General features: G+C 35.6%; 1 protein-coding gene across 6 annotated transcripts in view; it reads left to right on the top strand.

The window, feature by feature from the left end:
* Nucleotides 1-27,216, top strand: part of Csmd3 (CUB and Sushi multiple domains 3) — a 1,154,880-nt gene that overhangs the window by 910,025 nt on the left and 217,639 nt on the right. For all 6 annotated transcript variants that reach the window (XM_028867965.2, XM_028867960.2, XM_028867959.2 and 3 more), the window contains one exon: nucleotides 8,615-8,731. In XM_028867965.2, coding sequence (XP_028723798.1) covers nucleotides 8,615-8,731 — 117 coding nt within the window. The remainder of the gene's footprint in view (nucleotides 1-8,614; nucleotides 8,732-27,216) is intronic.

The following is a 27,216-nucleotide window of genomic DNA, read 5'->3' as shown; positions in this document are numbered from 1 at the left end:
GCTGTCGAGCACTAGATGACGTAATGACAGATCGCAAGGGTGCAAGAGATGATATGTATCTACAAGTAGATGTAAATCTGGGTGTCTTAAGACTTAGGATTTATATAGCTACTGACCAGACGACCTAGGGTTTCTCTATTGGATAGTCGATCATTCTTGCGCTAGACCCTATAGGCGCGTGTTAATATAAACTCTACTTAGTCTCCAGTTATAGTTAGTTATCAAGCTAGTAGTAGCACAGCAATCATTAGCTATGTGCGGGTTGGCTCCTATCGAGATAGTTGATTTTACTAGGCAGAATGCTCTCGGAAAGCCTACGAGTTTGCCATTCGTCGGGGACGAGACAATATACCATGGAAGCGCGGATGAGTACAGGCGCTGTGCCGCCTCGTGAATTCTCGCTACACTCTACGCGTTAAGTTGGAGGTTTTGAACTTCATTGTACTTGAGGGATGGCTATACACCTGATGGCAAGGCTTGACACAACGTCTTACCCTCGCATTTAGAGACAAATTGCGGAAGAGCTGTCTGGGTAGATCTCACACGTACGAAGAAGACTCTGCCCAATTACGCATAATAAGTGTCCGTCAACAGAAAAAATCACATCTTTGACATATCAATCCCACTGGAAAGCTCTACGCCGCCATGGCATGTACACTCGCACTGAAAACACGCATGTTCCCACAAACATGTGAATATGCACATGTACATACATACAACACATATAAACATGTAAAAATATTTTGTACGTGCTTCATTTTCATTTTACCAATTTATTTTCTCTCTTTAAAAGTTTTATGCATGCTACAATGTATCCTATTAGTAATCATCTCCCACTCCCTCCCTCAAGTCCTCCTAACACCCCAACATCTCTCCTAACATCTTTCCAACTTCATGTCTTTTTTCTTTTTATAACCCACTCCATTTAAAATAGACCATATGTGCATAAGGGACACATCCATGCCCAGCCACCATCAATGAAAAGTGAGACCTCCTCCATCTTTAGCCATCAACACGTATTAATTTCTCAGGTAGGGGTATAGTGCCTGTTCCACCCATGCTGGCATTTGTAAATACCTTGATTGTGTGTGGGTATTAACAGATGTGAATTTATGTGTGGAACAGCTATGTCCTGTCTATAGGTCAGAGTGTCATGCACTCCTCTTCATCTCCTAGACTTATATTCTTTCTGCTCCCCCTTTAACCACGTTCTCTGAGCCCTCAAGAAGGAGTTGGTACAAGTTTTCCACTGATGCCTAAGCTCTAGCAGTCACTAAGTCATGCATCTTGACAGTTATGGGTCTGTATTAACCCTTTGCAATAAGAAGCTTCTCTGAAGAAAGCCAAGAGCAGCACAAATCTACAATCATAAATATTTAAGGGGAGACTGACATACATCTGCCTTTTATCTAAACATTGCATCATGACGTCCAGCAGTAGGTCTAACAACTACTGTACTTTTCCATATTGATGAACACAATATTATGAAATACTTCTCACTATTATAATAAATACATTGATATTTATTCTATCTGGGATTTCTGCTGGTGACAAAGTCACGGTAGCTAATATCACCATGCTTAGTTTTCTATATTAATAAGTTAGGAAGATGCTAAATTTCAAATAGAAAATAGTTCTGTTAGGATATAGAGAACATGTAGACTACATTTCCTCTACTGAATTCACAGAACAAAGAATAGATCAACTGTATAATATGGAGTTGAGTATGATGGCCAGATGCTTCCCATTTTGTCAAGCAGTATGGCTGATTGTATCTCCTCTAGACTTCTACAGGATTATAGTGAATAAGATAACTCCATCCCCAACCCTCAACAACCAGCCTGAGATCAGTATTTCATAAAGGAGCTGAATTGATATGATTCTGTCTTCTTTGGGGAAACAATGTTGTTTTTTCCTTGACAAATCAAATTAAATAAATAAATAAATAAATAATGATGCCAGTTCCTCCCTGAGGGCTGCACTGTGTTGGAGAGGGTACCAAACAGACTACTGTCTCTCAAGGGAGGAAAAGATCAGTTTAGGAAGTTCCCCCACCTTCCTGGCTATGCTTCATAAGTTGGAATGGTTGAGGTCTAGTTGATTTTCTTAAAGCTCGTTACATTTTCTGGAAAAATGCACAGTAGATTGTGTCAGGGCCATCATTCCTTCTACCTGTGTTTGGATCTGATTGAACAGAGGCTTTGTGTTGCCATTTCAATTCATATTTCTCTCCTCCAAGCATGCTTGGTAAAAGTGAAGATCAAATTTAAGCCTAAATATTTTATTTTTTATTTCAAAAGGGATAAGTTTTTTAAATTAAATTCTGCTGTTACCACAGAAGGTTTTTAAGATTTTATAAATTTTAAACCCCACATATTTCTTCAATAGAAAAATATTAAATAAGGTAAATTTTATTAGTTTTATTAACATGACATTTAGCAAAAACCCACTGTATATAGAGTCACTATACTTGGCTTTGAGGGTACAAATAATATTAAAAACATAGCAACATTGACTTAATACCTCCAATAATCTGGAAATAGAGATTCATATTAATGAGCTACATAAATAATGACAAGTATGATTATGGATTTGCAATCTTTCTCCTGAAATTGCTTGATGTAGTGCTATACAATGATAAGGACTTTGTATAACTGTACAATTCAAGATAGACTTTCAAAGTCATAAACACTGAGCTGAAAGTTTGGTAGGGAATATTTCAAAAACATTTCTCTATTAAATCATCTTATACTAACATATTTGTGTTTTACGTAATTTAGAAAAAATAGATTAGCATAACTTAAAATGTATCAGAAAGTACATTTTCAGCTAAACTGCATGAAGGATTTTAGCTTCAGAAAACATCAATAATTCACTAGCAGTCATCTTAAGTGGTTGTCATTGTTGTGTACACTTTATCACAGAATCACTGTGTTGTGACTGTCACAGAGGTGGGATTGCAGGAAATAAAAAGTGGCTACTTTTGCATGCTGAAATTCTTATAGGGACGAGGAAAATGTCCAGGACTAGAGAGTTGTGTTGGTTATGCAACTCACCAACAGGTAAAACTCACTCAACTTTACACTCTGAGCAGATGACTTTTTATAACATGTGTATTCCATCTCAATGTCTAAAATGAGGAGTCAAATCCAATGAAATGCTATTCACAGGTTAACTACTTACATCCCTAGGACTGCTACTGAATTTCTATATGCCAGTAGAAAAGATATATCCAAGTATGGTAGCTAATTCATAGCCTTTGTTATTGAATAACTCTTTCTCTGGTTGAAAATACTGATGGGAAGCAAGGCTCACAGAGGAGTGTTGGGTAGAGAGAATATCTTCCTAGTCAACAATATCAAATCAGTGAGTCTAAGCAATCATAGAGGTGACAGACATAGAATGTACAGCCTATTGTGTTTACCTATGAGCCATTAAAATGGCTTATAAGCCAGTAATTACTATGTTGTGAAAAAAAAAAAAACTATTAAAAGTTATATGATCGGCTAGAATGATGGCTCCAGAGGTAAGATCTCCTACTTCTCTTGCAGCCAACCTACATTTGGTTTATGGAACTCATGTAGCTAGAGTATTCCTATGTTCACCCAGCTCCTGCAGCCATTCAGACCCAAATAAACACACAGACGCTTATATTATTTAAACTGTTTGGCCTAATGACTCAGGCTTCTTGATATCTAGATCTGACATCTAAAATTAGCCCATTTCTATTCATCTATAAGTTGCTACATGGTTTGTGGCTTACTGGTGCTTTACCTCCTGTTCCTCATGGCAGCAGCTGACAGCGTTTCCTGATTCAGCATTCCACTTCCCAGAATTCTCTTCTCTCTTTGTCCTGTCTATACTTCCAGCCTGGCTCCTGGCCAATCAGCATTTTATTTATTAACCAATCAGAGCAACACATTCACAGCATAGAGAACATCCCACAGCAAACCCAAACAGGGCTGCTCATACCCTCTGGTAGCTTTAGCTCCAGGGGGGAAAAAACAGTCTTCTGGACTCTCTAGGACTTGGATTCACTCATGTACCTCCCTCACTCCAATATACCTATATGTATAACTAAAAATAAAATAAAAATAAATATTTAATAAATAAAATAAAATAGATATTTGAAATAGTGTGAACTTAGAAAACAAAATTATTACAAGGGGAATGGAAAATGATTTAATGTCTTTTCTGAAATAAACAAAGAAAACTTATAATATTATTTTGCTATCCTATAAATATATGAGATTATACCAAAATATATTAGTGGCAAAATAAATTTAAGTATAATTATAATTTAAAAGAATATTTATCACCTTTGCAAATTTAAAGAAAAAAGAAAACACCATTGGAAGCTTTTTGTCTGTGGCAGGTAAGCAAAATAAAATGCTTAGATTTACTTAGGAGGCATGAACAGAGCCATGAAAGGGATAGCTGGATTCTTGGAGATTTTCACCAAGATCAAGGTGTTGAATAAACCCAAGAAAGAAAAACATCATCTTTAATTTGAAGGTCAATACTGGGAATAATAGCTGTCTGTGTTAAAATTCACAGAGAGTTAAAGGGTCAAGAGAGGTTTTATGTTTTTTTTAAAAAAAATGTTCCATGGGGATCTAACTTTCAAATGCATTCCATAGGAGGATTTATGCTTTGTGACATTCAATCAGGCTATATCAGGGCATAAGTAATTTATGAGAAGTGGACCAGCAGTTTTGTAAGGTATAGCATTTCTTTCAAACTGAAGGATCACAGGTCGCATCTAGTAAATTATTGATTTAATATAGTGCATTGCTCTTCTGTGACCTGTAAGAAGTCGATGCTTTTCAAAGTACCTTCTGAGAATAATTTATATATCATAATTTTCATTACACAGTATATTTGATAATAAATTATACATTACACAGGTAAAGAGACAGGTAGGAAATTTCAAGTAGCTTGAGGCTATGTTGCATGTATTATGAAGTCTCTAAAATAACCTGAACATTGCAGAAGTATCTCTCCACATAAATGGTTTGCTGTTTCATTTCACTATGTGGCAAGGGGACACTTGTTCTTCTCTATGGCACACTCATGTCTTTGCTCAAGGCACAAGTAGAAAGCCTTCTTCACTGCAAAGCAAGCTGCAAAACTTGTTTGTTTCTTCTTTGTCAGATCTCTCATTGCATATATAATTCAGGAATACAACAGTCATAGTTACATGATCATTTGGTCCTAAATGCACTTAGTGTATTTGCTTTCTGATTTTGTGGTTTGTGTGTGTGTGTGTGTGTGTGTGTGTGTGTGTGTGTGTGTGTGTGTGTGTGAGAGAGAGAGAGAGAGAGAGAGAGAGAGAGAGAGAGAGAGAGAGAGAGAGAGAGAGAGAGAGAGAGAAGGTGGGGTGGTCCTGGCTTTGCTGTTGTTGCTTAGATTGGATTGGCTTTTTGTTCACTTGTTTGGTTTTCTAAAGAGAGAGAGAAAAATGACCTGGAGTTGTTGGGAGGTAGAGAGTATCTAGGAACAGCTAGGGTAGAGGAAAAGCATTATCAGGATATATTGTATGAAAAAATAAGTTTTCAAAAAACTCTGTAATTAAAAAGAGAATTTAAACTGTGTGTATAACTTTATACACTCACTGAAGGTTGTCCCAAAGGGATACAACATTAGCACAGATTAATTACTTTCAATTGGCAGGGATTTGCAGTTCCCTCAGTGGAATCCAGTATCTGTGCAGCCGTCTTATTTAGACATTATATTATTGATTATACTCGAATGTTTAAAGCTACTTATCCTCCGTATAGCATTAACTCCAGGTGCAAAGCTGTAGTGATTCTCAGTAACCAAATAAACAGCAGAAATGGAATTTGAATTGGAGAAAGAAAACAGTGTTGTGTGTGGTTAGATCATAGAGGACCTCTTTGGATTCTGAATTGGATTTCAGTGATTTTTCTGTCATAATTTCTACTAAATGGAATTGTGTTGGGTGTTTTGGACATCACTTCACAGCAGTCTGGTCTTGCTGTTTATAGAGAATCTATTTTTTTTTTTTTTTTTTTTTACTTTACACTGTTCTTAGAGGAAAATGTGAACCATGATAAGACTTGCATTTTAGGAAAATCAATAGCTGGAGTAAGAGTCCTGGTGATTGGAAGAGCCATGTAGAAACTGTTGAGAGTCTGAATTGCAAGAAATAAAGTGAAAAAGATAGAGAGAAGCTGATAAACGACCCCAGAGTATAAACAACAAATCAGTGTTTCACTTGACCTTGAGTCAGCGAGATGGAATAAGAATAATGTGCTGTTTTAGAAAGAGAATTTTAGCATTTACATCCATAAAATAATTTGGCTCTGTATGTACAGTCAAAATATAATTCCCCAGTGCTGCAAAGTAATGATTAATTATGATTAGCTATGTAAACATTAGGATAGTAGCCAAGATGGCACATTTCAGCAACCTCAATGTGTTATTTTGCTAAGTGTGTTCTAGAAAAGTCTGGCCCTGTAAGATGCACTTGAAAAGAAGTTTCTATCATCAAAGAGTTTTTAAAACACCCTTAGCAGTACCTAAACCACAATCTCATGTAAAAAGGACACCAATTGTTTCTTTGTCTCCATTCTACATTTAATCACAGAACGATGACTGTTTTCTTTTTATTGAAAACCAATTTTTATCTCATACCATACATTCTGACCACAGTTTCTCCTCCCTCCTCTTCTTCCAGATCCTCTTCGCCCTCTTTTCCCCAGATCCACTACTCCTCCATTTCCTCTTCAGAAAAGAACAGGTTTCAAAAAGATGATAGCCACGCAGGACAAAACAAGATACAATTAGATAAGGCAAAAGCCCTCATATTGAGGCTCGACAAGGAAACCCAATACGCAGAAAAAGAGGGTCAAAAGTAGGCAAAATGTCAGAGATACACCCAATCCCACTCTTAGGAGTCCCACAAAAATGCCAAGCTAGCAGCCATAACATATACACAGATGACCTGGTGCAATCCCATACAGGCCCCATTTTTTCCTCTTTTGTCTGTTAGTTGTTGTGAGCCCTGCTTAGTTGCTTCTCTGAGCCGAATAATATACCATCAAAATACAATTTTATAGCTAATTTGAAATGTGGATCAGGTGAATCCTCTTGTTTGAAGTCTTATGGTAATTATAAGCTCTTTTGAGAAAACAGCAGTTTGAGGAAAGGATAAAAAGTTTTTTATATACCTTTTGTCTTCTAATTATTAAGACAATGGGAGGCAAAAGCTGCCATTTACCCAACTTCACCACTATGAAGAAACTGAAGTAGGACTAAGAACATGTAGAGATGCTAGAGAGCAATACTTGGGGACTCAGTGTATTTATATTGGATAAGCATAAAGCAGATGTATTACACTAGATCTCTGTTAGCATAATTTCCCCTTATTTACATAATTACATACTTCACAATTATTGCCAGCTGTTATAAGCTTGGGCCTCATTGGCTCCAAATTTGATCATGCTCACTACAATAAGCAAAGAACAAAGGCTGCCAGAAACTTTACAGGATCTATAATTAGAGAGCATGGGAGATAAAGTAAACAGCCATCTCCATACATCCCTACAGAAATCCTTCATATTTATGTTGTACCCATGTCGCGGAACCCCAAGAGACCACCGAGGAGTTGGTTTCCAATCCGAGCACACAAGGGTCTTTTTATTATCAGATTTGAACCTGGGCTGCCAACCTATGCTCTGGATGTAGCGGATGAAGGAAAATTCAGTGGCCCAGGGCCTAGGAGTAGAGAGTTTTAATAGGGAAAAACCACAAGTTGGGAATTACATACTCTGGCAACTTGGGATTGGGTAGAAGGGATATGGATCAAGGTGATTTAACCACAACCCGACGAGCAGGATGATCTTGGCTGCTCAGCAGGATTATCTAGATATCTCCAAGGGCCATAAATCACAGACAGAACGGGAAGGAGCCGGAGGCAACGCCTCTAAAATTATGTGGATGGGGATGATTAGAGCAGTGGTTCTCAACCTTCCTAAGGCTGCGACCCTTTAATACAGTTCTTCATGTTGTGCTGGCGCCCAGCCTTATAAATACATTTTTGTTGTTCCTTCGTAACTGTAATTTTGTTACTGTTATGAATCATGTAAATAGCTGATATGCAGGATATCTGATATGCAACCCACAGGTTGAGAACCACTGGCTTAGAGTGAGGAAATGTACTTGTAAAGCCATGCATGCAATTGTATAGAAATAATTCACTTGACAGCAGCATAATTAAATGGAATCTGAGTAACTGAATAACATTTTTATACCTGGCAGCTCACCTATGTGCCTAGGTGCTTCATCGTTATAGTGATATTATTAATTTTGCAAGTTTATTAATGAAAGGCCATCATTATTACTTTTAGAAATAACTGTCATAGTTATATTGCTTTGCTTTTGAGGACAGTAAATTTCATTGCTCATAAAGCTTTATAAATACTTTATTTTTTAAGATATTTAACACTGAAAATACTTGTATACATATGGAAAATAAAGTTTGGTGTTTAAAATTTAGTAACCAATTTTCTATAGATCAAGAAAATATTCTGATTTTAAATTTTCTAATGTTTTTGTAAAAATTATGTTTTTTCATTTTTATTTTTACTAGCACCTTGTGGAAGTCGTTCAACAGGTTCAGAAGGCACCGTACTGTCACCAAACTACCCCAAAAATTACAGTGTGGAACACAATTGTGTTTATGCTATAGCAGTTCCCAAGGAGTTTGGTAAGTAACAGTCATCTCACTGTGCATTCTTTCATTTCTAGACATGCTTGATTTTCATCACATGGTATCTGAACAATTTTCATGAGAATATCTACTGCTCAAAAAGTGCTTTACTCTGCAATTGTTTAGGTGGTAGCTTTGTGTTAAAATTGAGGTCATCTTATTTAATCTGAATTAACAGTCAAGTATACAGGTGAACAACAATACAAAAATGAAAACAGGATTGTTTTTAATTTTTAAAAATAAGAACATCCAGTAACCTTCCAAGTGCCTTCATATTGGGTTTACATAAAATGAGAAATTACTGGAGCAGATAACAAAATCTGCTATGCAATATATACATAAATTTAAACATACAGCTATTTCAGCGGTAACAGAATTCTTTATAAAATATATGTCAGGCTTATAATTTATTAACACATTTTGAGAGTCAAAGTGTTTTGGTTTAATAAACATAATTTCTATAACAACAACTCTAAAATGACAACAAAGAACATTTCAGATCCTCTCATTAACCTGACATTCTTTTCTGTATTAGCACTGAGAATATACAGTGTCCTTTGCTGTCTCAACATTCCCATGATTGATTGTGGGTCTTAGAAGTCACCTAGAGGGCTTATAATGGTGTTGGATCTAAGGTCCAGATGGATCTGTCCCAGCTTAAGCTCTGTTCACGCAAGGGTAGGCAACAGAAATGTAATGACCAGTACAGAGAGTGAGAGTGGCTGAACGTTCCCAAACTTCCAAAATTTAGATTGACAGCATTGTGCTGTGTGGCAAAGGACTTTTAATAACTGATGCCATGAATGTCTGGGTCTAGATGATCCGGTATTCTGGCAGAAGGACATGGATTTTATCAGTAGAAACGGTCAGACAACAGCTTAACATTTCTGCTGCTGATACATAAAATAAGCTGATGCTTCCAGTCCAATTTCTTGAAACCAGATGCTACCTATACATTCTCCTTTTCTGCCTCTAAATCTAGTCTAAGACTTTCAACTTAATTGAGAACATGGCCAACAGACAAGAAGTACTTATCCTTTCATTTTATCATAGTGATAGAGCTATGCTAGCATTAGCAAGATGTCAATTCCAGTACTCTGTGAGGCATTTATTTCTTCAACCTAGCCTACCAGATCAATTGAAACAATTTTGAGTTTTTCGGTGTTGTGGAGAGTGACCTTTAAAAAAGAACATGATCCTCTTGTGTAGGGGTTTGAATTTCATGGGCATTGCCTTTTATGTTTAAGACCATCCTCTGCCTTATAGAATTTTGTGAATCCTAGATGTAAACATTCTTACATGGCTGCTGAGAAAAACCTATCAATGGTTTTACCAGAAACGGCATGGCTCTCTGAGTTCTCTGTGAAAGCAGTTGATTATCTCTGCTATATTCTCAGTGGGGGTAGACTTGTGGCCACAAGAGTTAAAGAGAGAAGAATTGGTCCCTTTATTTTCTGAAAATGTATACATGCTGGTCACCGTGGAGATATTTGAAAATAGTTTGTATACATTTCAGGAAAGAAAGAAAAATTGATTGAAATAATAATTACTGAATAAATTCCTAATTAACTTAATCTTTATTTTGGCAGATTAATATAAATTGAATTTAACTCTCTTAGCTTAAAAATAATGTCATATGGAGATAAACATGATTAGTTTTTAAAAAACTAGTTGTGGGAAATAAATCTTGAGTTATCAGTGGATAAAATAAAGTATACTTTGGTTTATTGATAAAAATGATTTTAATTTATAAATGTTCCATATTCATTCTAAACTATATATAAATTTAAACATTTGAATTCTAATTCAATCCCCTTTGTTCTCTTTGGGAACATTTTATGATATCATTGAGTCCCAATTTCTTTATTTGTGAAATGAAAATTCTGTTGGAAGGAAAGAGCTGTGAAAAGAAAAAGAGATGTGTGTATCTAAAGTATGTCTTTTAAACACCATCCTCAAAAACACTGGGTGGGAGAATGACAGTTTAGAGCCTGATTTCTGGGTTCAGATTCAGCTCAGCAGCTCACATCTGTCATAGTTGCTGGAAAAATCACAATTTCAGCCAGCCTTACTTTTCTCATCTTTAAAATAGTGATGATAGCTGTATAAACCGTGGGCTTGTATTATAATTTTTAATACAAGCCCACCATGTGAGCAAATCCTTGACGAAAAGTCAAAGACATGGATGCACGTTGGTTTACATTCACATTTATATGGGACATCCTCCAACCCTACTAGACCTTCTCCCTCCAAGAGGTGAAGGAATCAAATGACCTACATTTTCAGTTAAATTAGCTCTTAATATTCACATGGCTTAAAAAGTGAAATAGTTAAGTCGTAAATGTGTATATATATATATATATATATATATATATATATATATATATATGTATATATATTGGATTTTCAAATATGTACTCATCTAATTGTGCCTCACGGCATACCGAGGGAATGAAACAGTAATTAAACAGTTATGGAATTAAACCACACCAATTATTACAACTTCCTGCCTGCACTGCTAACTCTGTGGTATGAGATGGTGAAGCAGTAGTCAGTGGTTCCTACAAATCAAATTCCTATTTTGCCTCTGTCTGCTCTCATCCTCACGTTGCCATAATTCCCTGCTATTGCCACATCGAGCGATTTCTTATTGATTTTTGCTATCATTTTATCACATTCACTTCTCACATTTTTCTCTGTTCCTGTCATTTGTTTCAAATTATGATCATTCCTTCTGTTATATCTTTTATACGGGAATGCTCTTAGAACTTGACTTGTAAATCATTTAGCACATTATCTGTCAAATTCACTCAGTTCATTTGTAGCAACTGCCTTTTGAATAGGAGTTGAGGCTCTGAAATAGTTACTCTTGGAGAAAATTCAGAGGTAAAAGCTTTAAAGTGAAAACGTTCTATGTTATTCATAGAAGATCATCTACATGATCTTGAATATACCATGTTATCTCCCAATAAGCCTAAAATGACAGTTTTCCTTCAGTGTAAGAGAAGAAGACAGTTGCTTCACATGACACCAGAGGAGCTGGTGTGCTTCTCACCAAATGTGTGTTATCTGATCATTATCATTTGTGTTTTTTTGCCTGCTATTCAGTTGAATTCACTTAGAATAAATATGCACAAAACTTGAGTTTGCTTATTGAAAATATGTATCCTCCTTTACCTCTGGGTAAGAAGATTGACAACTCATGATGTTTCCAAAAATCTCATCGCTTTTAATTTGAATCTCATATCTTAGGTCAATTTACCAGTATTTATACTCTAGGATCCCAGTTCTATTTCCATTAAAGATAACAGTTCTTGGTCAGTTGGATAGTTTACTGCTGTTTTGCTCTTATTTTATAGCATTAAAGCTATTTTATATCACTGTAGGATTGAAAACGTTATTGGCAAAGTGTATTTTAATTTTTCTTCCTCTTTCCATTTTTAATCAAGTGTTTTTGTTTTTCTATAGTTTTGTTTCTTTGTTTTTCATGCATTATTAAGTGAGAACATATGGAAACCAGCTCTTATTTTGACTTTTATATAGGTGAGATACTGTGGAAGGTGACAGGACGTTTAGCATGGTCAAAGAGAAAGTGACTTATTAATATAAACCTATAACAGAACATTGGGACCTAAGTGAATCCGATGATCTGGAAAGTAGGGCTAGTAGAATTGGTTAGTGAGTAGGGATGTCTATTCTAAAGCTCAGCTGGAAAATTAAGCAGGAATATGGTCATTGACAACTGCGTCAAGAAATCAAAGTTTTCTTTTCTTTTTTATTTGGTTTTTGTTTTTAGATTTTTCTCGGGATAAAAGACATTGACACTTTTATTGTAAAATTAAAAAAAAAAACACACAACAAAACCCACCACACATGGGCAAAGCTGAAGATATGAGTAGTAGCAGTTTGCAAATAAAACCCTTTACGGATGGAGAATACAGAAATGAAGAAAACCTGAGCTTCTGTTTCCAAGAAAAGGAATATTTTACAATTATACCATAAGCAGTTACACACAGAGTTAGCTGTACATGGTCCATCTGAACCATTTTCTGTCTCTGTTTTCCAACCTTAATCATCCCTCAGTCACCATCTCCTTCCTTCTGAGGAATTCTCTGTAAAGCACGGTACATATGTTCCCAAAGGCTGCTGGAATTATGCACTACACACAGAATAGCTTAAAGCAATAAAAATTAATTCTCTTAGTTCTAGAATGCTAGACATTTGACAGTAAAATATTGTGATGTCACAAACACCTTTCAGGCTCAGGGAAAGCATCCTCCTGGCTATGGTAACTCTAAGCAACAGTTGGGTTTCTGGGCTGATAGCTGAATAACTGTTGCACTCACCCCAGTGGAACATTTTAGGAATCCTGTCCATCTCTCCTTCTGACAATGTTCTGTTGGATCATAATAATAACCATTATTTAGGGCCTGCCTAAATCAATCTCATATCACTTTGCTTCTTACCAGTTAAATCTTCTAAGATCACCTTCCATGTATGATTATATTCTGAGCTTCTGTATTGATAAAAGTTTGAGGGACAATATTTAATCAAGACAGTAAAATATAAGCTATATTAACATGATTTAATGCATGTGCTACCACTGCCTGACTTCTGTTTATGGCTGGTTATGGCCTCTGATCTCCAGGCAAATTTTATTTATTAAAATACAAATAAAATATCACCACATTTCAGCAAAAATAAAATATAACCACAAAAATCTTTCCTGCATTTTCTTGTTCCTATAACTGGAGACAGGGTTTCATTCTGCAGCCCAAAAGGGCATCAAGTATCTTGTTTATCCCAGTCTTTCAATAACAAAGATGTTATAGTATTTCCAGCTTCAAAGAAGTTTGTGGTTCATCTTCATTTGGGGATTTTTGTTTGCTATTAAATAACTTTCAGCGTCTTTATTTTTTTTTCTTTTGGCTATCTATATAGACTTTTTTGGGGGGCAAGAACCCTAATATTGCAGACATTTGTTTTTCTATTATCTATATTACAGAATTAAAATTTTGCAGTGTCATTGCAGTTATTTATTTTTTGTAGTTATTTATAGTAATAGTATGTGTATATATGTGCACACTCCTGTGCCACAGTATACACAGAATGGTCAAAGGACAACTTGCAAGAGGTGGATTTCTCCTTCCACCATGCTTACTCCCAGGACTAGGACTTGATGGCAAGTGCTTTTGCCTAGTGAGCCTTATTGCTGGCCCAGCACTAAGATTTTACCTTTATATTTCATAAATTATCACAGTGTTGTATTGAAAATACTGTAATTAGATAACAAATGCCTCATTAATTCTGATTATATTGATTAAGCATAGTGGTTGCAGACCTGTGGGCTGGAGTAATTACATGATGATGATGATGATGATGTACAGCATGTTTTTTGCAGTATCATATCACTTTTTATGCATAAACTGTTAGGCTGTGAAAGCTGGCCACTGGTAACGAAAGCATTCTCAAGAACTTGAAAGGCAAGTAAATAAGAGAATAGAACTAAGTTGCATGCATACCACCATGAGTGTGCACACATGCATTACTTTTTTGAGCATTTGGACATTTTAATGTATGCAGATGTGTTTTAGAACTGCAAAGCTTCCTTGTCTTTTATGCTTAAATGGAATTCTTTGAAATGTGGATACATAACTTTAAAATTCACCTGTATATTGGGCCATTTTTCCTTGTGATAAATCTACATGCAGTTTTAAAATGTCCTGTTTTGCTCAGCATAGTTTATATAATTTACATTATAGTTTCCTGTCATTATATTTAGTTCAGTAATTTATTGTCAGTAATTTCTCCAATATTTTAGTGCCAATTTGTTTCATGGTGCTTTCTGTATGCTACTTAGGACAGTAAATCATTATATTGGTGTGTGTGTGTGTGTGTGTGTGTGTGTGTGTGTGTGTGTGTGTGTGTTTTCTGTTGTGAAGTTCTCAGCAATGATAAACTCTTGACCTCTACCAGGACTGTTCTAAGCAGATTAGTGGGAAGCAGCCCCATCTCCAACTGGTTTGAAATTTTAAGGGCAAACATGCAATTGTGACAATACAGAAATCAAGCATTGTTACAGAAGCAGAGAGAAAAGAGATTAAATGGTCAGGTAGGTAACCTTTACCTCAGGGTCACGTCATACAGGAATTCAGGGCTGCTCCAGTTACCAGTTTGACATGATAGTTTTAGCACTTAAAGTATTCTTAGGAATAATTCCCTGAGATGGCATAACTGTGGTTCAGTAGCCTGCTACCAACTTCCTACTGGTGCACCCAGGGTTTCCTCTCAGCCTACTCAGATATAGGACAAGAGACAAGGGAGGAGCTAGTCTTGAGTGTCTGAGGTTAAGACCTCAGTAAGATTCTAAGTATTCATTACAAGTCATCCTTGTTAAACTCATGAATGGATTGTGGTTTATTACATTTTGTTAGGTTGGAACTAGACTAAGATACAGTGATACTTTGTGAGGCATAGAACTGCAAATGGGTAAGGAAGGTGAACATTTCATTAAATGCCCCTTTGTAACATGTGAGCATCATGTCCTATGATAGGTGTAATGAGTGCCGTGGTCCCTATCATTGGTGTGTGTATCAGTTATCCATTGAGTGTGTGGGTGTCTTGGCAAAGCATCAGTGGGTTTTGATTGACTGGTATATTAAATATCTGTGAAGGAATTTGTAGGAATGTCTACCTAATAAAGACCAAGCTTTAAAAGGGGAAAGGAACTGCCTGCCCCCCATGAACAATATTATATGACTATTAGTGAAATTACTAAGGCCATTCCACATAGTTAAAAAGGGAGGTTTATTTAGTGGCATAACATACAAATGAAGGGATAGATAGGTTGCAGGGTCTGGGAAAGACATAGCATAGTCTGGCGGTGTTCTCTAGAGAACTCTGCTTGGTCTACCTCCAGCATCCAGGCTCCAGGAACCAAGAGGGGTGGCACATCCAGATCTCAGTCTTCAGGGTCCTCTCTTGGCCCCGCCTTGCAGGCGTGACAGTGACAGAAGTCTCAATGGGGGTTGAACATCCAGATCACAGTTGGAATGGCTACCCACTACTTATGACCAGAACTTTGGTAATGGCTCCAGGGTATGTAAGAGGAAATGGACTAGACTAACTGTTCACCAGGGCATCATGTATAAAAAATGACACTGGTTCAGCTTCCTATACTCGCCCTTAGATTCTTTCCAAGGGTGTCATGAATAAGGTAATAAAGTAGCAGATGTCCAGATATAACAGCTACATGTGTTAGTTATGCTTACATAATCTTTATAGTATACAGACACTGTTTTGCTGGTCACTTAGTTTATCCCAAGGAGCTCTTCAGGTTACTAAGAGGTTTTCAAAGTAGGGTGACCTCCTGTAAAGCTGTCACCACCTGTAAAGGCCTGAAGACATGAAAGGCTATGCAAGGTATTAATGGGATGTGACAGAGGGAATAAGTTTGGCTAACATATAAGAATGGTTTCCATTTCAGAGAGCCAATATTTGGTTTTGATAGTGATAGAGTCTGAATGACTATATAATTCTAAATAATTCTCAGAGTTTGAGGCAATGCTCCTCATATGTTGGATACTGGAACCTCCCTTTTTTTTGGGGGGGGACACTTTTGTGACTATCAGGATGTCTCAAATAGTTGTGGGAAATAAGGATACTTGTAGAATGATGTTATAAAGTGTGATTTGTTGACCTGTGTGTCACAAGAAATAGGAGCTAGTTATCTTTTTGGCTGCTTTGCAGAGGCAATTTCAGTGTCCTAGTCATTAAAGACCTTTAAAAAGGTGGATGAAGCTTTTCCTGTAATGAATGTATTATGGTGTCATTAAATGTGGAGCTTTAGAGGCTATTGGCATTGACAAGAAGAACAACGTATGAATCAAATCAATGGCAGAAAAATATTTATCAGCTGAACATTGTACTCAATAATTTTAAGAACATTGCCAAAAGGTCTCTAAAAGGGCAGGGACATAGAATTCTTTAGCAATCTACCTGGAGACACCATTTACTTTGGCTTTTAAAATAGACAAATTATGCTATGAAGTGGTTACATTATAAAGCTAACCACCTCATCTTTTCTGAGTAAGTCTTAGATATTGAATTTCAGTCTCCAAAGGCCTTATATTATTTTACATTTGGCTATATTAATTATTTTAATTGAGGGTAAAGATCTATAGCAGTCCCAATTTGTCAAGCTTATTACAAGTACCAAAAGCTTAATTTAATTTATTAATATTTTGGCCAGAGCTTCCATAGCCACTGAGATATTTATTCAATGCAATCTTTCTGAAGATTAAAATGAGGCATATTAATTTACCATTCTATTACTTGTAACTATTGTACAACATGTTGTGTACATTGCTTAAATTTAGGAGGATTCCCATGAATACCTTTAATCTGATCTGCCCTATTGATTAAGGCCATAAAGGTTTGCCAGTTGGCATGTCTCAATAGAAGGTAATATTAATTCTAAACTTGTATTATAGATGTATGAAAATATGATGGGTATTTTATAATTCCACTTTTAAAATTTTTATAGTATACTTTAGATTAGTAAGTAGGTAAAATTATGGTTCTTCAATTTTCTGTTTCCAAATTTTGTGCCAACATTTTTATGTGTTTGTTTTTGTTTTGACTTGTTTTTATTTTTTATTTTTGTTTGAATTATTTTGGGCAATAATTATTTATACTTCTTAGGGATTATTTTATTCTGATCATATTCATAATTATCTTACTCCATTGTAACTCAATGTAGTAATATGAAGGTTAAGGACCCCCTCATAGAAGTGCTTGCTTGTAGGGTATAAACCCCTCCATTTGAGGATAATTTGAATAAAGTCCTTAGTTGTACCATGAGGGTATCAAATGGTATGCTCTATAAGCAAAAAATTTTTAAAGAAGAACACTTGTTAGCAACAATGTCCCAGGTGATGGAATTACCAAATACACTCACAGGATCTTCCCAAACCACCAGCTTTTTGTAGTTGACAGCTTAGCATTCAGCAATATGAGCACTTTTCCATACAACTGATCAACTACCAATACATATAATGAATAAGGTGTCAGAATTTTTGATGAGTTTCTAATGGAAGAGAGGAAGGCCTGCTTGACACACACAACAAATTATCAGTAGGTAAGTGCCTGTTCTGTAAAAAGTCTGAACCGGAATCATGAACTATGATTCGATATGAGTCAGAGATGTCTCAACTGTGACACACTCCCCAGGTTCAATGTAAGAACTCACTCTTACATCTAAAGTTCCACAATCTCTAGTATCGGTGATGAAATCTGTGATAAATGTTTCCTAGAACTCATCAGCATAGCTCTATGTGCAAGTTTGCCAGCAAACAGCAGAGTCCCGTTACTGAGACAAACCAAGAAAAAATACCTGGGGTGGTCACGCTCCTTGCCTTGAGAAGCCCCACTGTCACAGTCTGGAGTTTTCATTAGGACAAACTCCCAAACAGTTCCCAAAAGGCACAAGAGAGCAAAGAAAGGATCTTGGCTTGGGGATTTTTATACATGGTTGAATGAACCTTTGTGAACCTGAGAACCTACATGTTTGAAACTTCCCGCTGTACCTGATGGAAAATCCTCAGGCTTCCTAGTCAGTTCTCCAAGCTTGGGGCTCCAAGTAAGAAGTGGGAGAGAGTCTTACTGCTAGCAACCACACATCAAACACATTTCAGCCTTTTTAGGCAAAATGAGCAAGATACTAATTCATATAGCACATTATCTACCTACAGATGAATATTTTCCCTTGTTATCATATTTTGTGTTCTCATTCCACTTCAAACAAAATTATTTCCTTTCAATTTACAGTGAAAATGACTATAGCATGCTGTAGAATGTGATTAGATGAATTTTCAAAGTGACTGTCATTTGATCTAACGCAGGTTCACATGACAGATGTCTGCTCACAGTCATTATGTGACGGATGTCAGTGTTACTGCTGCACATTTCTTTCAGTTTTTAAGCAGTTAGGGGAACAACTTATGCTTAATAATTCAAAAGAAAATTGGAAACTATGTTACAGTGACATGAAGCTAGTTGTGTTCCTCATATAGAAATTTATATTTCACCACAGTGATATAGTCTATCACCCATGTTTGTTTGCAGACTGGGTTTTAATTTCTAATTTTTGTTTGTTTGTTTGGTGGTTGGTTGGTTGACTGGTTGGGTTGGTTTGGGATTTGGGGTTTGGTTTTGTTTTGTTCTTGTGTGTAGGTACTTTATGTGCTTCTGTGTGGCGGCGGTATGTGCACCTGTGCCCACAAATGAGGAGTCAACTGAAGAATGTAAGGTTCCCTTCTCTATGGATGTTCATCTTTTTCCCTTGTGACAACAACTCTCACTGAACACGGAGGCCAGCCAGCCTAAAAGGCCCTCTTGTCTTTACATTACTGGCAACCCAGCTCTGGATTTATAAATGAATGGCTATATCTAGCTTTTTACTTGGATGTGGAGAATCCAAACTCAGGTCCTCATTCTTGTGCAGCCTGAATGCATATTTGCTGAGCAATCCCCCTAGACCATGTGGAATAATGGAAAATAATGTGAAATAGTAGTCTATGTGTTGTCCTTTATCTGTGGATATATCAACTTGAAAAGTTGTTTAAACCTTCCAATTTTTTTTTATTTTTTTTTTTTAGTTTTCCTAGACAGGATTTCTCTAGTAGTCCTGGGTGTTGTGGAACTCAATCTGTCCATCAGACTGGCCTTGAACTCTTAGACACACCTGCCCTTAGTTAGGTTTAAAGGCATGTGCCATGATGCTTGGATTGTAATACCATTCTTGATGTGTATAGTTAACATATTGTTTGCACTGCAGTTTGTCAGATTTCTTTGTTCTGTGTTCTTTCTGTATGCATATTACAGGTCACATTAAGGATTTTGTTTGTTTGTTAAATTTTGACTTGCTTATGAACTAGGTTCTGGCTTTTTTACCTGTTATGGTCCAAAGCTTGGTCTCCCTGTATAAGTCTATTTCAAATCTAGAGAGTGTGATACAAGAAAGCAGAACAGAAAATTATAAAAGTATCACCATGCCTTCTGATATCCAACTCAGCTCACAGAAGCCCATGGGTTTATGGAATTTCCATAAATAGCTAGAGACTGCAAGCTCTATCTGAATCTCTTATATGCCTATAAAATCCTATGAACATTTTGTGACACACTTCACTTTTTTCTTTTTCTGTTTTTCTTTTCTAATGTAGAAGATTAATCCCAATGTTTATGCTCACCTTTTCCAATGCTGTCCTGAAAGGGCCATAAATATTTGAGCTGGCTCCTTATGGTCTTCAATTCAGTACAAATGCTAAAAAGTTAATTTTCTGCCAGATTCCATGACTGGCACTTAGGCACAAAATAGTATTTTGAGAAAACCTTAACAGTCACATACATAAATTAAACTTACCTTTAAATTCAAAATAAAATTGCTAGTCTTCCCTTCAAGAAATCAGTGTGTGCAAATATTTAAAATAATGAAGATTAAAAAAAACATATTTCTGTCTACTCATGTATTACTTCTATGGAAAACATTTTTATGGAGGTGGCATTATACCTGGAGAAGTCATCACATGCAACCTTTTTTAGGCATTTCATTATTCTGTTGTGCAGACTCACATTTATACTATTTTTGCCATGACAATTTAAGATAGAAGATAAATGAGTCATAAAATACACTGCATGTCACATTCAGTCTCTTCGGTAAACATGAAATAGTTCTCACTTTATTTTATATGTGTTTATTAATTTTTGAGATTATAATTTAATTACAACATTCCTTCCTTCCCTTCTCGCTCTCTCCAAACCATCCATTAAACTCCTCCACAATCTCTTTTAAATTCATGCGTCTTTCTTTTTAGCATTCATTATTGCATGCCTGCATAAGTGTGTGTGTGTGTGTGTGTGTATGTACAAGTGTGTGTATGTACATATATATTATAAATATAACATGTTCAGGCTGTATAATATTACCAGTATCATGTTTTCAGGACACTAATTGATGTTCATTTCCCTGTGTAAGTTTGGGAACTGTTCACTGATGTCTTTCTTATTCTGTTATCATTTAGGTAGTCATGATAGTGAGACTTAATGTATGTAGCTTTTGATACTATTAGGAGATACAGTTTCACAGCTCTTACAATCCTTCTACCACTCTTCCACAGTGGTTCCTGAACCCTAGCTGCAGTAGTGCTTTGTAGCTGTTTCTGTTACACCTGGGCTCCACAACTCTGAATTTTGATTGATTGTGTGTTTCTGTAGTGTTCTCCATCTGTTACAAAGACAAACTTTTTTGATAAAGGGTAAAGACCATATTTATTTGTGGGTATAAGGACAAATGGTTATAGATTATTGTTAGAGACCATGCTGGCTTAGTAAATTAGTGGGTGTAGGTTTTCCTCCAATAACCATGCCTTCTAAAGCACTAAGTGGTTAGCTGGGTGTCCAGTAACATGCACAGTCTCATTCTTATTGAGTGGGTCTTAAGTCTAATTTGAGAGCTCTTGGTTGCTGCCAATGTGTGTATTCCACTACTGCATCCTTAGAATTATCATGCCATACCTGTCATTGATTTGGTTCATAGTTGTCACTTTTGACTACCCAACTGATGATTCATAAATCTCTAAGTATTTAACACAGAATCCAGTGCTGGATATAGTTAAAAATGTGTTTCTCTTGATGAGTCATGGGATTTTATTTATTTCCTTTCTGCTAAACAAAACAGAATTTACATTTTACAATAATTCATCTATTTGAAAACTCTGTGGCCTATATTGCAAATAAGTTCTATGATCAGAATACTTATTTTTTGGTTGGTAGACTAATGACTGCTATGACTTGTACTATAGAATATTTAAGTCTCTGTCTTAAGAGGGATCTAAAAAGGATTCCCCCATAGGTTATATAAACTGTTAGTATTTTAGGTCCGTTGCTGTTGTTAAATAGGGGAAATTCAAAAGTAGATGTGGCATCTGGGATATTTTCCAAATTTACTGAATCTGTGTAAACTAGAAAATAAGCTAGCTAACTGTCATAGTTTCTTTGTTTTTGTTTTTTGAAGGATTTTATAAAAGGAATATGTTCTGAGCTTTAATCTTGTATAATACCTATTATGACAAGTATTACCAATTAAAATTTTGGTAAAAATATTTTTACTGAGAATCAAAGTTGGAAAAAAAAAACCTAGTGAGAGCAGTATGTGAGCATTAGTAATTAGAAATCAATGGTACTATTGTGAATCAAAGATATATGTCTTCTTGAAAATGTTTTAATGTTAAAAGTTTATATCTTATTTTGTTCTGAACAAATAGTCCTTTCAACTATTTTGACTGTCAAGATAATTAATTTCTGTACTTATTTTATATTTTAAGCATAATGGCTTCATTTCCATTTGTCCAACAAACCCTTTGTATCACTTCTTTAATTCTAAATATATAGAAATGTGCTATTAGTAATTATAACGTAATTATGAGTGGAGATCTGCATTTAATTGGTAGCAAGTCCCAGTCTTTCAGGTTGTATCTCTTCTTTAATTCTATATGTATAGAAATGTGCAATTACTAATTATAACATAATTATGAGTAGAGATCTGCATTGCATTGGTTGTAAGTGACAGTCTTTCACTAAATTGATCAACTATTTACTCAAAGCCTGTGTCTGTGTCCACTTATGATTTAGATTCTGACCTTACAGCAGTAGTTTCTGGCCCTTCAGGAGAACACAGGAAAGCAACAATCTAACTGAGCAGTTTGTGTAAGAACGTGGACATTTGGGGGAAAAATGTGGAAGCTTCCATTTGAGAGAAAGCTCTGGTAAAACCCAATCATAACACAGAAGGAGATCTGGAAATTAATTGTGAAAGTATTGCAAACATATTAGAAACATTTGCCAGATGGGACTTCGTGTACCTGAGTCTTAGGGGACTAGTAATTGTTGGATACCAAGAGGAGGACTTTGCAGTTAGAGAGAGCAACAAAGTAAAGCGTAGTCACATGGAACATGATTTATGGTTCTCCATGGGCTAAAGAGCAAAACATTGGGCTTTACCCTGGAGCAGACAAAGAGTGCACTATGATGTTTTCTGTGTGCTACATTTAAATCAATTGAATGAGGGCTTATCAAGTTCCCTCTGCCTTAATTAACCATTTTCTAGACTGAAGCTACATGCTGCTAAGTGAAGCTGGGCTGCTGAATTGGCATCATTAACATGTCCTATGGTGCAGTAGTCAATCCCAGGGCAGTAATCATTGCATACATTGTGGCAGAAATTCTTGAGGTTTGAATTTTAAAGTATTTCCAGGTTGTCGCAAAAAGCCACTTGTCAGATATCCCGAGTGACTCTAAAATTTTTTTGTATATTCAACCTTTTTTTTTTCATTTTTACATTGTTGTAACTAAAAGAGTATCTCTTAACCAGTTCTTCTCCTACTTGTTTATGTCTATGTTATACTGTTTAAATAGTTTAAAAGTCACACCTGTCAAATAAAGTCAGAAAACACACAGTTATGCCCATTTATACCACTGACCATGAAAATAAAGGGAAAATAGGAAACTGTGAGGAACCATTAACAGAAGGAGCAAATATACATCACAAGATTAATGAAGGAGTCAAAGTGGATATCTACATGGTATAACTACTACTGCAAGGCCACCACTACTGCAACATACTTCTTCCGACAAAGTCACAACTACTCCAACAAGGTCACATCTCCTAATAGTGCCATACCCCATGAGGGGGACATTTTCTTTTAAACCACCACAGTGCCTTAGAAATCTCAGTTTATGTTCAGATTGTGGCTCCATCATTCTTACCTTTATGTTAAAGAACATGATTGGCCAAGTCTCTATGAGACTATATTACTAATATGTGCTTACTCAGATTTCTTGCCAAAATTAAAAGTCCCAGGGATAGGAACGTGGTTCCATGGTTGTGCGCTTCCCTGCCCAATGAAAAGCCCTTGATCTGATCACCTATATTATAAAAACTAAAAATGCAACAGTCACTTCTACAGCCAATATAATCATGATTATCACTTTAGGGACAATAGTGACAAGTTCTTCTTCAATCCTGGGAATTCCTTCTTCTTCCTTCCCAGTACAGCTAGGAGAAGGCAGAAGAAAAACTTACCTCAACTAACCGAACATATTTCTATTTGTGTTTACTTTTTTTTTTTTTTAAGATTTATTTATTTATTATGTATACAGAAGAGCGCACCAGATCTCATTACAGATGGTTGTGAGCCACCATGTGGTTGCTGGGAATTGAACTCAGGACCTCTGGAAAAGCAGCCGGTGCTCTTAACCTCTGAGCCATCTCTCCAGCCCCCAACTTTTGATGTCCATACCTTATGGTGGAATTCCAAAAACAAGTAGCTATCTAAATATTCTTCTCTTTCGTAAGGTGAGATAGATAAAGAGTATGAGCCAGGCTTTGTGGATTGAGGGTGGAGACATTTGTGGATACCAGAAATATCTCATGCCATATAAATCCATTTGACAATATAGAGTTCTGTATGATTTTTATATGAACATGTAGTTTCTAAGAAGAAATTCGTTTGTAATTTATATTTAAGCAATAAGTTATTGTAGGGTTTCCTTTGCCTTTCCTCCTTATAGGCTTTATTCCTTGTTTTTGTTTTACATTTTTAACAGAATGTTCATAATTAAATGAGGAATTGTTTCCAGAAATGTTGTTTTAAACCTAAAGAGTATCACTAACCATAAAAGGACATTTATAGCTATGTGAGTGACATACAGTCTTAGCTATATACCTTACCACCTGTCACGCCAGTCATGTCCCTTGTCCTCTCAACCTGATCTCATCCACAAAACAGTACTGATTTTCTTTATCCTACTCTAACACACGTATTTTTGTGAACACTGAGAAACATCTGTCTTCCTGTGGATGTTTGTATCCAACATCACGTGGTTCCAATTCATGTTAGTTGTAGTCTTCTTAGGACTTTCTTTCCTGGGCAAATAATAAGAAGAATTATATTTTATGGAAACTAGTTAAATGGGGCCTTTTTTGGACTGAACAAGTACTTGGTTACATTTGTTGTGTTCAAATAGGCTTCTTCCCTTCCCGGAAAGCACACAAGTTTTCTTGCTCACAGAATTCTAAAGAGCCAGTTTATTCAATGCTTACCACACTTGAGAAACAGCTACAGGTATGCTAGCCTTCCTTATTTAATGAAATCTGAGCCGCAAATTGTTGATCTATTCATCTGGTGATTGCAATTCTATTGCAATTTGCTATATTCTATCATTCAGCAAGCGTCTTCTTTGATTTCTTTCCTGAATTGCGGAGTCATTCTTCTGTGACTTCCTACTTGACAATGAAGTTGGTGAGAACAATTTGTCCTATTTACAAAGCATAACTTATCATTTGATCATTAGCCTTATAGCTTTCTATCACTTATCATTTACAGCCTTCAGGCCTTAATTTTCTGACATATGTTTTTCTGCTTTAAAGTTTTGTTTCTATTTCTAATACTTTGGAAATCTTATCTGCTTCCCGATAATCCTGGGGTGGGCTAGGATGGTTTTATGAAGGACTGTTGGTCACCCAAAAAAATTTTTTTGTTTGTTGTTAAATAACTTAACTTTTATCACCATTTTAAATATTATAAATAATATAAAAATGTATTCCTTCAATTTTTTTATTCTTTGAGAATTATCTTCTTTTTTTTTTTAATTAACAATTTTTTTTCCTCAGACTTGCAAGAATTAACAAAGAGATAAAATTTTCCACTGAGGTAAAAATCTATGCGATTTTATGCAAATTATTCCTTAACAACTTAGATTTCATTGCATTTAGACTTATTTTTTATTTTTATTTATATTTATTTATTTATTTATTTATTTATTTTTGGTGAAAGGAAATAGTCAAGCCTTAAAGCTGAAATCAGCTAAAAAGCTCTGGGTCTTGATTTCACTGTCACTAAAGGGCAGGTACTGCAAAGAATCCTGGGAAAATCTTTCCTTGGGGCTTTATTTCAGTTGTGTCTGTTGTGACCCCTTTGTCTTGCTCTGTGTCTCCAGGGAATAAAACTTAGATGTAGATTGTTATCTTGTGTGGTTGTTTACTTTATGACTTTCACAAAGTAACATGTCACTTTTCTCTAAACTGAGATTCTTAATTTTTGACAAAGAAATGAGACACTTCTGTGGAGAGATTTTAGAACAGTTAGCACCATTCATAGCATATATCAAGTGCTAGGAAAATTTTAACTATTATTTGCAATAACCTCACCCCCCTTAGTCTTTATTTTTAACTATACATTTTTTTTCTATATTGTTTCTTCATTCACGATTCAGAAGATAAGACTAAAAATTATTCAAAACATTTAAAGTAGTAGATTTTTTATATCTTTCAGTTCAGCAAAAAAATAGTTATTAAAATTAAGTTGAAAGAATGAATTCTAACTTCTTTTTACTGACCTACACTGTGATAAGCAGTATATGTTATTTGTTTATTCTGATGACAGGTAAGTAAATGTATATGTCTGGTTTTAATGGAATAAATATCTCTGCTAATTCAAACATCTTAACCTGTTAAATTTCGTGACATGAGCAGGTCAGATATATTTTGGAATTCAGAATGATATGAGAGTGCATGTATCATTATTTGAGCCATCTTCCTGAAATTAAGCACAACTACCTTATTTAAACAAGTAATAGTTGTTGCACATAATTATGATACCTTAACTTATTTACCTGAAGTAGTCTTTTAAAAGGGTTAAATCTGACTTTGGAATCACCTTAAAAACTCAGCAGAATCTTGCCTCCCTCTCAACAGTTCACATCTATGGTAAAGGAAAGATACATCTATTGCATAAAATAGTCACTATTTAAAAAAAAAAAAAATTCAAAGAACGCTTAACCATAAAAATCTACCTATGTACTGCTCCTGATCTCATTTTTATCAACACTTTTCTTTAAATATGCTTTAACTAAAATAGAATTTCATCATTTTTGCCATCTCCCTTTCCTCCTTTTAGACTCTCCAAGCTCTTTCAATGCCTCCCTACTATTGAGTTGTCAGCCTCTTTTTCTTTGATTATTATTATTAAATACGTATGTGTATGTATGCACAAATTATATAAATACAAGCTGTTGAATCTGTTTTTGTTGCTTATGTATATATGGTTTCAGGACTGAGCACTATGCACTGGACAACCAATGAGAGTTGTCTCCATCCTGGAGAGAGACTTATTGCCCATCTCCCAGCAGTCATTGGTTGCCTATAGTACTTTTTTCTGGGACTGGGACTCAACTTTTTAAAAAGAACTTAGACAATTTTGCAATTATAATTACATAATTTATCCCCTCCTTCTCCTTACAGCACCTCTCATGCAACTCCTTCTATGTCTCAAATTAATGATCTCCTTGTGATTTTGCTTCCTATATTTGTACATATGCACAAATAGATGATAGATAGATAGGTAGATAGATAGATAGATAGATAG

The sequence above is a fragment of the Peromyscus leucopus genome, chromosome 20 (genome assembly GCF_004664715.2).
Source record: "Peromyscus leucopus breed LL Stock chromosome 20, UCI_PerLeu_2.1, whole genome shotgun sequence".
In the NCBI taxonomy this organism is placed as follows: domain Eukaryota; kingdom Metazoa; phylum Chordata; class Mammalia; order Rodentia; family Cricetidae; genus Peromyscus; species Peromyscus leucopus.
Note: the sequence above shows the minus strand (reverse complement) of the source record. Positions and strands in the feature narration are given on the sequence as shown.